Consider the following 12,059-nt stretch of genomic DNA (forward strand, 5'->3'; position numbering starts at 1 on the left):
ACTCAGATATTCAAGTTTATGTCACACAATTCTGCCTTTTTAACTCAGATTTTCAAGTTTATATCACAAAATTCTGCCTTTATAACTCAGATTTTTGAGTTTATATCACAAGATTCTGGCTTTATAACTCAGATTTTTGAGTTTATATCACAAAATTCTGCCTTTATAACTCAGATATTCAAGTTTATGTCACACAATTCTGCCTTTTTAACTCAGATTTTCAAGTTTATATCACAAAATTCTGCCTTTATAACTCAGATTTTCAAATTTATATCACAAAATTCTGCCTTTATAACTTAGATTTTCAAGTTTATATCACAAAATTCTGCCTTATAACTCAGATTTTTGAGTTTATATCACAAAATTCTGCCTTTATAACTCAGATATTCAAGTTTATATCACAAAATTCTGCCTTTATAACTCAGATTTTTGAGTTTATATCACAAAATTCTGCCTTTATAACTCAGATATTCAAGTTTATATCACAAAATTCTGCCTTTATAACTCAGATTTTTGAGTTTATATCACAAAATTCTACCTTTATAACTTAGATTTTCAAGTTTATATCACAAAATTCTGCCTTTATAACTCAGATTTTTGAGTTTATATCACAAAATTCTGCCTTTATAACTCAGATATTCAAGTTTATGTCACACAATTCTGCCTTTATAACTTAGATTTTCAAGTTTATATCACAAAATTCTGCCTTATAACTCAGATTTTTGAGTTTATATCACAAAATTCTGCCTTTATAACTCAGATTTTTGAGTTTATATCACAAAATTCTACCTTTATAACTTAGATTTTCAAGTTTATATCACAAAATTCTGCCTTTATAACTCAGATATTCAAGTTTATATCACAAAATTCTGCCTTTATAACTCAGATTTTTGAGTTTATATCACACAATTCTGCCTTCATAACTCAGATTTTCAAGTTTATATCACAAAATTCTACCTTTATAACTCAGATTTTTGAGATTATATCACAAAATTCTGCCTTTATAACTCAGATTTTTGAGTTTATATCACAAAATTCTGCCTTTATAACTCAGATTTTTGAGTTTATATCACAAGATTCTGCCTTTATAACTCAGATATTCAAGTTTATATCACAAGATTCTGCCTTTATAACTCAGATATTCAAGTTTATGTCACACAATTCTGCCTTTATAACTTAGATTTTTCAAGTTTATATCACAAAATTCTACCTTTATAACTCAGATTTTTGAGTTTATATCACAAAATTCTGCCTTTATAACTCAGTTTTTTGAGTTTATATCACAAGATTCTGCCTTTATAACTCAGATATTCAAGTTTATATCACAAGATTCTGCCTTTATAACTCAGATATTCAAGTTTATGTCACACAATTCTGCCTTTATAACTTAGATTTTTCAAGTTTATATCACAAAATTCTACCTTTATAACTCAGATTTTTGAGTTTATATCACAAAATTCTGCCTTTATAACTCAGTTTTTTGAGTTTATATCACAAGATTCTGCCTTTATAACTCAGATATTCAAGTTTATATCACAAGATTCTGCCTTTATAACTCAGATATTCAAGTTTATGTCACACAATTCTGCCTTTATAACTTAGATTTTTCAAGTTTATATCACAAAATTCTACCTTTATAACTCAGATTTTTGAGTTTATATCACAAAATTCTGCCTTTATAACTCAGTTTTTTGAGTTTATATCACAAGATTCTGCCTTTATAACTCAGATATTCAAGTTTATATCACAAAATTCTGCCTTTATAACTCAGATTTTTGAGTTTATATCACAAAATTCTGCCTTTATAACTCAGATTTTTGAGTTTATATCACAAAATTCTGCCTTTATAACTCAGATATTCAAGTTTATATCACAAAATTCTGCCTTTATAACTCAGATATTCAAGTTTATATCACAAAATTCTGCCTTTATAACTCAGATTTTTGAGTTTATATCACAAAATTCTACCTTTATAACTTAGATTTTCAAGTTTATATCACAAAATTCTGCCTTTATAACTCAGATTTTTGAGTTTATATCACAAAATTCTGCCTTTATAACTCAGATATTCAAGTTTATGTCACACAATTCTGCCTTTATAACTCAGATTTTTGAGTTTATATCACAAAATTCTTCCTTTATAACTTAGATTTTCAAGTTTATATCACACAATTCTGCCTTCATAACTCATTTTTTTGAGTTTATATCACAAAATTCTGCCTTTATAACTCAGATTTTCAAGTTTATATCACACAATTCTGCCTTTATAACTCAGATTTTCAAGTTTATGTCACACAATTCTGCCTTTATTCAATTCAATTCCTTTATTCAATTCAATTTTATTCAATGGTGTGATGATTCATTTTTAAATATTAATGCTTCAAAAACAAAAGAGATGCTTATTGACTTCCGTAAGAAGAGCTCTGCACCTGTGTTGCCTTCTATCATAAAGGGACAGCAGGTAGAAGTAGTCAAACAATATAAATATTTAGGGACTATAATTGACGATAAACTACAATTTGAGGAAAACACCGATATAATTAGAGGAAAAGCTCTTCAGCGTATGCATTTTTTAAGGAAACTTCGATTTTTTAACATGGATGTTTCTTTTATGAAAATGTTTTATACATGCTTCAATTGAAGCCATTTTAAGTTTCTCCATCGTCTGCTGGTATGGTAACCTTAATTTAAAGAACAGGAGGAAGCTGACAAGCATTGTGACAATGTGCAGTAAGATAGTGGGGACCGATTTAAGGACTATCTCACAGATTTATGAGTGCAGGACAATTAGGAAGGGCCAGGTAGTGCTTTCTGATGTTACTCATCCATTGTGTGCTGAATTTCAATTCGTTCCTTCAGGGCAGAGATTTAGACTCCCCTTGTGTAAATCAAATAGATATAGAAATTCTTTCATACCGGCGGCAATTAAGTTTTTAAACGATTTTTTGTAATTCAAGGTAATTGATGTGTTGTGTTGTGTTGTTAATATGTGTATGTGTATACTACTGCTCCTACTGCTGTCTATACAAAGAATTGCCTTTAAGGACAATAAAGTTTTAACTAACTAACTTTATAACTTTGATTTTCAAGTTTATATCACACAATTCTGCCTTTATAACTCGCAATTTCATGTTTAGATCACACAATTCTGACTTTATAACTTATATTTTCGGGTTTATATCTCAAAATTATGAATCATATATTATGAATTATGAAAAAAGTCTAAATTGCAAGATATAAACTTGTTTTTGCGAGAAAAAAGGAAGAATGGCCAGAATTAAGTTTTAATACAATTCTGCTCAATTCAGACTTTATTTCTCGCAATTGTGGTTATATCACGCAATTCTGAGAAAAAAGTCATAATTGTGATTTTATATGTCGCAATTCTGACTTTATAACTCGCAATTTCAAGTTTATATCACACAATTCTGACTTTATAACTCAGAATTTCGAGTTTAAATCACACAATTATGACTTTATAACTCCCAATTGCGAGTTTATATCACACAATTCTGATAAATAAGTAAGAATTGTGAGTTTATATCAGTTCTGACTTTATAACTCGCAATTGTGAGTTTACCTTTCACGCAATTGAGTCAGAATTGTAAGATAAAAAGTCTTTTTTTATTCAGTGGCGGAAACAGTAGTTTCAGTCATGCAACTTAGAGGGAAATCTCATTTTTTCATATAAATATTTATCATTGCATTCAAGTCCATCTTACTCATTTGCTTTCTTTGTTTACAGTCACCCCAGCAACTCACCCCTACTCCAACTGAGGTATAGTAGAGTTGACATGAAGAAACAGGACCTGTTATGGTTTCAGTGGTTCTTGTTTGCTAATCATGCCTTAAAAAATGTGTACTACTTCCAGAGAAGTTTCTCACTCAATATTATTTTTACCCTCATTTTAATGTTAATGAAGCTGGAAGCTGTATTTAATTAAATTCTATTAAATTGTACTACACAGAATCTGGCCAAATTAATCATTTGTATTGCTCTGAAATAAATAGGGTCACTTAGTTATTCAGTTTATAATAATAATAACTATTATTATAATTAATAATATGGCTTAAATAAACACTTGAATACATATACTGAACCTATTACTTGATGAATCAGAATTTCCAAGTGAAAATTTTGTAGATATTTTACACACAAATATGTGCATGATTAGTGAATGAGACCTTGTGTTTCCTCACATTTTGTGAACCGTTGTTTGTGAAGTAGAATAGTTGTGGTCTAGTGACATGAACAGTATTGTGTTTTTCACCATGTTCAGTTTGAAAACTCTGTGGTATAACTCAATGATCAGCCTATTACTAGTTAGGACTGATTATTGTAAACTGGTCACATCTGTGTTTCTTTTTCAGCTTTGTAGTCTCCTCCTTTCCTGTTCCTCTGTTCCAGTGCCATTGTGATTACCGTTTACCATTTTTAACTGTCTGACACTTTCAATTTCATACTGAAATACAGTCTGTTTGTTTCTAGGGAGATGGAGAAAAGTCTCCACGGCAGAGGAGGCCCTCCAGCCCCAGCTCCAATAGCTCTTTAGGAGGTTATGGCCGCTATACACCTTCCCGCTCACCCCAGACCTACAGCAGACCAGGTATCAATCTACATACAGTACATGATGATAGTCATTCTTTCCTGCACAGTTATTGTGTAACTATCAATGAGTCTTTTCAGTGATTTGGATGTAATAGATCTTTAAACATTAAAGAAGTTTACTTCCAGAACAAAAATGTTCAGATAATTTACTCACCCCTTTGTCATCCAAGATGTTCATGTCTTTCTTTCTTCAGTCGTAAAAAAATTATGTTTATTGAGGAAAACATTTTAGGACTTCTATAGTGCCCATGAGGTTTAACTTCCAAAATGCAGTTTAAAAGGGCTCTAAACAATCCCAGGCGAGGAGTAAGAGTCTTATCTAGCAAAATGATCGGTTATAAGAAAAAAGGGCTATTTATATACTTTTTAACCTCAAATGCTCGTCTTGTCTAGCTCTGTGTATACTCTGTGTATTCCGGTTTAAGACAGTTAGGTCTAGAACTCCCATCTCATTTTCTCCTCCAACTTCAAAATCGTCCTACATTGCTACAGAAGTACCGACTCAGTGTTTACAAAGTGAATGTGCAAAGAAGAAAAACTGCCCTTTATATAAAAAAAAGGTAAAACAGCATTGTAGGCCGATTTTTAAGTTGGAGGAGAAAATGAGATGGAAGTTTTTCATAATACCCTAACTGTCTTGAACCAGAATACACAGAGTTGACACAGAGCTAGACAAGAAGAGCATTTGAGGTTAAAAGTATATAAATTGTCAATTTTTTTTTTAAATAACCGATCGTTTGGCTAGAAAAGACCCTTCTTCCCCGACTGGGATCCCTTTGAAGCTGCTTTTAAACTGCATTTTGGAAGTTCAAACTCGCGGGCACCATAGATGTCCACTATATGGAGAGAAATCCTGAAATGTTTTTCTCAAGAAAAAAATTCTTTAAGACTGAAGAAAGAAAGACATGAACATCTTGGAGGACAAGGGGGTGAGTAAATTATCTGTAAATATTTGTTCTGGAAGTGAACTTTACCTTTAAAGGGATTTCAAAAATGAAAATTATGATTTTCTCACCCTCAAGCCGTCCTAGGTGTAAATGACTTTGTTCTTTCAGATGGATACATTTGGAGTTATATTAAAAGATGTCCTGGCTCTTCCAAGCTTTATAATGGCAATGAATGGCTTTTGAGATTTAGAAGTCCATCCACAGATAAAGTGCATCCATCTATCGTAAAAAGTACTCCACACGGCTCCAGAGGGTTAATATAGGCCTTCTGAAGTAAATCTATGCATTTGTGAATGCCGTAATCTCTTTTGTATAAACCGTAATCTCTAGCTTGCGCTAACTGTTATACGCACATACAAGAGAGAGTTACGTTCTAGCAAATGACGTGGAGCATTGGCGAATGTGGTGACGAACGCAGAAGTGCAGTGGAGACAGTCACAGATTAGAAGTACAAAACAAGAATTTGCAAAAATAAATGTCAGAGGATTTCATTATAAGCCAGGAGGAGACTGGTTTTCCTTTGCTGTAAACAAAACTTGGTTCTCGTGAGACTAGCATAAAAGCATACGCCTCCGTCATAAGTCATCTGCTGATGTTTAGTCTCTGATGGCTAATTTTTTCTCTCTGACTATTACAGAGTTGGTAAGTGTATGATGCCCAGTGTTTTAAAATCTGTTTAGATGTGAAACAGAGCTAAACCACAATAAATTGATTTGATGCAGAATAAGTAATTCAAGAATCATTCATCAAACTGTAGTTGCTGATCACATATTACTGCCATTCTTCCCTGACCGGCTGGGTCTCTTGCTCAGAGCAATATCTGAGTGTCAAATACACCACTCATCCAGAAAATTCCAACCTGTTGCCTGTTCCAACCTCGGGGAGGAGTAGCGCCCTTGGTAGTGCCAGAGGCTCCTCCCCACTGCCTTTGTACGGCGGCAGTGGTAGAAACACACCACAGGCTGGGAGCGGTGGCGTGGCCCTGCCCCTCAACCCCACTACTCTGGCTTTACTCCAACAGCACAACTACATCCCTTACTTTAGAGGTACCACAGTTCTGCCTGCAGGCCTTTGCCCAGAACAAATAACCACATGCTGAACGTGTGTGAACTTATGGTCAAGAATTTGGTTAGTACTAGATTCACTTTCAACTGACAGTATGAGTGATTGAGTTCGGTACTAAAAATGCTGTTTTAAGAACATAATGCCACAAAGTGCATGACGTTCCTGCTGTTGGCATTGGTTTTCAACACAAATGAGCCATGGATCAAGCTCCAAAACTCTTTGTGCTTTATAAGGGTTTGCATTCAAAATGAAGGACTACCCTGTTGAAACAAACAGCACATGCTGGTTAAGTATGTTTTGAAGCATGGCAGCTGGTTTAAGCTGGTTCTTAGTTGGTCATGAGCTGGTTTAAAGACTAGCTTAAACCTGCTCAATCCAGCTGCCATGCTTCAAAACTGCTGTTTTTTTTCAACAGGGTAGTGAATTACAGACATGAAATTACTACCCTATCCTTCATCCACCTTTCCTGAACAGGGATTGAGACAGGATTCAAACAGGAAGCAAAGTCTGAAAGTAGGCCTAGGACAGCCCTGCACCTCAATTTCTCTTCTCACGGTAAACCCTACAAAGCAGTCTCTCTTTCACGGTGTATCACCAGTGTATTACAGTGATGTGAGATTGTAGGTGTACCGCAAGGTTCAGTCCTTGGACCAATCCATTTTTTATGCTTGCTGGTATTGTGTTTACACAGAGTTGTTTTGTCTAGTCATTTTGCATGGAGACTTGTTGATATTTAATATATTTGAGCTGAAACAGTAACCTAATGCACCAAGACAAATGTGAACGTTGGTGGCGAGCATTGATATGCATTTATTTGTTGTATTGTAGTTGATGTTGTGCTTCATCTGTTAAGGTGAAATTTTCCGCCATACATCTGATATTGAAAGTGACTGTTTGTATGTTTGTGTTAATGTTGCTGTTTACTTGGTGGGTGTCATTTCTCTCTTTTCAGCATTTTCAAGTTTTCTATTTGACCTAACATTCGTACTTAGACAGGTAGTTTGCAGGTGAAATTATAATGGAGTTCAAAAGTCTGAGACCATGTCTAGAAATCATTCAGAGCACAGATCAATACCACAAACTTCTGATTAGTGATTTGATCTAGAAAATAACTAGAAATAATGCAAAATCTGAAGTACACTACTAGTCAAAAGTTTTTGAACAGTAAGGTTTTAATGTTTTTTAAAGAAGTCTCTTCTGCTCAACCAAGCCTGCATTCATTTGATCCAAAGTACAACTTTAAAATATTTCTACTATTTAAAATAACTATTTTTATTAAATATATTTTAAAATTAAATGTATTCCTGTGATCAAAGGTACATTTTCAGCATCATTACTCCAGTCTTCACTGTCACATGATCCTTCAGAAATCATTCTAATATGCTGATTTGTTGCTCAAGAAACATTTTTTTATTATTATTATCTATATTTAAAACATCCGAAGATCAGCACTTATCTAAAATAAAAAGCTTTTTTTGGGAAAGAAATTATAGAAATACTTTTATTTAGCAAAGATGCTTTAAATGTATTAAGTGATGATAAAGACATTAGTAATTTGTAGAAAACAGCTATTTAAAATAGTAAAAATATTTCAAAATGTTACTGTTTTTGCTGTACTTTGGATCAAAGAAATACAGGCTGGTGACATTTTTAAAAAAACATATAAAATCTTACTGTTCAAAAACTTTTAACTGGTGTATTTCTTCATTTTACATCATAACTTTGTGTGAAAGGTTTTCAAAATCCTAAAACTTTTTGTACATTTTCAGTTTAGATAACAGACACAAATTCCTGATTTTGATCTCAGTTTTTTGGACCCCACTGTGCAATCTATGTATATCTAGAATATTTGGCAAGCATTTATTCATAAAGATAAGGCATCTGTGAAGAGGAGGAAAGTATGATGAAAGAGATTTGGGTTTTTGTGGTTTCTCTGCACGAAGTAGACAGAGTTGGAATAAAGTTTGCAGGAGAAGATTAAAGGGGCAACTTGATGAGCTGTAATTTTGGGTCAGTTTGCCAGGCACAGTGGCATAAACTTAGGCTTCGTGCAGTTCCAGGCCAACCCTTTAATGCTGCATGAAAGTACACTGAGGTTGCGTTTGGAGTGTGCCGTTTATGATTCACTTAGCTTTCTAATTGACTTCTTATTGGTAAAGTAGCCACACAAGAGGAAAATCACACGTGTCATATCACCCTCTGAGTTTGGTTTCTACTTAAGATATAGAAAATAAAGATAGAAGTCATTTACAGAATGTGTTAGTGATGAAATAAACTCTGCATTACACCCAGCAGACATGAGCAGGGCGTTGCAATCCATAAAATCATATTTGAATGAGTAATGGGAGCATCGAGACCGTCATACTCCACAGTGTGCTCCAGTGTTGTGATTTGTGTATATTTGGTGTATTTTATGAGAATTTCCTGCTCCCCCAGCTCCAGATGTGTGGAAGATTTTCCCCTGATACAGGGTGAATTTTTACTAACAGCACTTTGTGTGTTAAATGGTGTGTGCATGTGTCTGAACAGTTGAACAGTTGCAAGTGTGTCTGAAAGAGAGAAAGAAAAGACAAAGGAGACAGAGAAAGATTATTGTTTATGTGTAGTTTGGCTTTCAACATATGCAATCATTTTGCATGCATTTAGAAGAGCGTTTGAAAAAAGAGATTCTCTCTCTCCTTTACTCTCAGTTTGGTAAAAGATTGTTATAATGAATACTTGATATTTTTCCCCTGAGTATGATGGTAACATCACAATTCAGCCTGCCAGTGACAGTCATTTCTGTCAATGTCCAATTCATATTGACTCCATTCAGTTCAAGCAGAGCAATGAAATTTGAGTTTTTCTGCTGAACAGATGCCTTTAGTGTAAACACAATATACTTTCACAAAGACAAATTTATACTTTTTAGAGCAGGCTGTATTGTGAGGTTCATTGGAAGATCTAAGACTAAATGTATCGTCATTATGGCAACCCTGTTAACTTTTCTTCTCTTTCCTTTTCGCTTTTGTGTCGCCATGACCTTCACCCCCCGAGGTAGTGAAAGTGGTCGGAGTACCCCCAGTCTCTCCACCTACTCTGATGGCAAATCTCCTTCTTCTACATATGTGGCGGCCCCACGGCATTTCCATATCCCAGGTAGGTGCTAAAACTCTTGTTCTTTAGGTACCTATGGCAAATCAGCAGTATTTTTCTTCCCTTCTGTCCTCACTAGGGCTGGGATGTGACAGAAATTGCACGATTTGATTCGATTATGCTATACAAGCTTGCGATTCGATTTGATTCCGATTCTATTGAATTCTGATTATTTTGGATATATATCAGGTACAGAGTAAAAACGAGTAAAAAAATCTCTCAACTAATGCTGTAAAATATACATGAAAGTCTGTTAGTACTAATTTACATTATTATAATATTAAAGGTTAAAATTACAATACTAAACTAAACTAAAAGTTAACTTTAAGTTAAATTACATACAGTTGAAGTCAAAAGTTTACATACACCTTGCAGAATCTGCAAAATTATTTTACCAAAATAAGAGGGTATCATACAAAATGTGTGTTTTTTTTTTAAAGTTTTTTTGACCCACTGTTCCTCAGAAGAATCCTTCAGGTCCCACAAATTCTTTGGTTTTCCAGCATTTTTGTGCATTTGAACCCTTTCTAACAATGACTGTATGATTTTGAGATCCATCTTTTCACACTGAGGACAACTGATAGACTCAAATGCAACTATTACAGAAGATTCAAACACTCACTGATGCTTCAGAAGAAAATCAATGCATTAAGCTGGGGGTGAAAACTTTTGAACAGAATGAAAATGTGTATATTTGTCTTATTTTACCTAACTACTATGTTTATTTTATTTAGTGCTGCCCTTCAGAAGCTACAGGAGAAAACAAAATAAGTTATTTACCCTGATCTTCAAATTCAGTGCATTGTGTTTCCTTCTGGAGCATCAGTGTTTGAACCTTCTGCAATAGTTGCATATGAGTCCCTCAGTTGTCCTCAGTGTGAAAAAATGGATCTCAAAATCATGCAGTCATTGTTTTTAAAAAATCTAAACATTTAAATAGTGGTTGTCAAAAAAAACTTTACAGATTTATTCAAACTTAAATACTTAAGAACAGTAAAAAATATAATGAATACTTTATATGGTGCATATATTTAGCAAATTGCCCCATTCTGGAGTTAATGTTTCTAGCTGACTAACATGTTTATGGTCACTGAATATGTTTTTTTTTTTTTTAAGGTAAATGTGACATTACGTAACATTGTTTACAAGCTGTTATACTGCCGTATATCCATGTTTGAAACACTGAATGAGCAATTACATGAGACAGGATACAGATTTTGACAAGTTGTACTGTTTCGTTTAACATATCTTCATATGCTGATTCATGTTTATTTCATGCTGTAACTGTATTAAAGCGGAGGACACTATCAGTTCATGTGTGCGTTTTGCGCTGCCGCTTCTCTTGAACTGAGGCGCTAGAGATTTTCACTCCACATTACACAGCACCAAAACTAATATTTATTCTTTAAATGTTGTAATAAAATGGACAGAATTTGAAATATGAAATGCTTTTAATATCAAAAGTAACAAAGCACAAAGCTTATTGCAATTTATTGGATGGGATGTGCGCAACAATTTTCCATTCGTTAACTGAAAACAGGCTAAACTAATCGAAGTATGAATATTGTTTCGTAAAAATGAGAATCGATTTTTTACCCAGCCCTAGTCCTCACTTTTGTACAATGTTAAATTCTCTTTTTCAACACACATTTGTCTCTATTTCATAAAAAACTCTGGCAGACTGAATAGATCCTATTCATATTCTGCCTTCATATTGTTCTGTGGAAGTCATTTTTGTGCATCATTTGCATCGATTTAGTACATTTATTAGTTATTATTGTTAGCAAATCCCTATTTTTAGTATAAAAGAAACTTCTTACTGTCACTGTTCGTCCCTGGATGTGTTTGAAATAATTCTAATGATCAGTTTCACATGTTTTCTGCCCATTATTGTAATGACGTCTTGTTTCCAATGCTGGCAGATGCTGAAACAGCTCTTAAAATGTCCCACATGTGTTACATTAAATGACTGATTTTTTTTTTTTCTTGAAGTAATGGTTAAGAAGCAGACGTGAGGTTTGGGATGACCTAAACAAGCTGCGGAGATACACATGCCGTGTCAATTATTAAGACATTATGTCATTGCAATTACTCCGTTTATCTCCCTGCTTTCCTCTTGGCTTTGTTCATTTTAGGTGACATTTCTATCTTCGAAGTTGAAAATGAAATAGAGCTTTCATTGTTTATAATGTTATACAAAATTCTGACTGCAGAAAATCCATTTTTCAAAGCCGGAGATTTTATCAAAGGCAAAATGCTTGATCATGCATGCCAATCATGAACATGATGAATGAAATGAACTA

At 33.7% G+C, this 12,059-nt stretch overlaps 1 protein-coding gene across 6 annotated transcripts in view; it reads left to right on the forward strand.

Moving 5' to 3' along the window:
- The window catches only part of ablim2 (actin binding LIM protein family, member 2), a 98,296-nt gene that overhangs the window by 65,110 nt on the left and 21,127 nt on the right, over positions 1-12,059 (forward strand). For 3 of the 6 annotated variants that reach the window (XR_012341425.1, XR_012341424.1, XR_012341427.1), the window contains exons 11-14: positions 3,746-3,778; positions 4,490-4,607; positions 6,369-6,602; positions 9,658-9,759. Coding sequence is in view for 1 of the 6 variants with exons in the window: in XM_073828071.1 (XP_073684172.1) it covers positions 3,746-3,778; positions 4,490-4,607; positions 6,369-6,602; positions 7,108-7,176; positions 9,658-9,759 (556 nt within the window). In the remaining 5 variants the exon portion in view is untranslated. Of the gene's footprint in view, positions 1-3,745; positions 3,779-4,489; positions 4,608-6,368; positions 6,603-7,095; positions 7,177-9,657; positions 9,760-12,059 lie in introns of all 6 variants that reach the window. The other 3 variants (XM_073828071.1, XR_012341428.1, XR_012341426.1) reach the window with 3 other exon arrangements.

Source organism: Garra rufa, chromosome 22 (assembly GCF_049309525.1).
Source record: "Garra rufa chromosome 22, GarRuf1.0, whole genome shotgun sequence".
Taxonomy (NCBI): domain Eukaryota; kingdom Metazoa; phylum Chordata; class Actinopteri; order Cypriniformes; family Cyprinidae; genus Garra; species Garra rufa.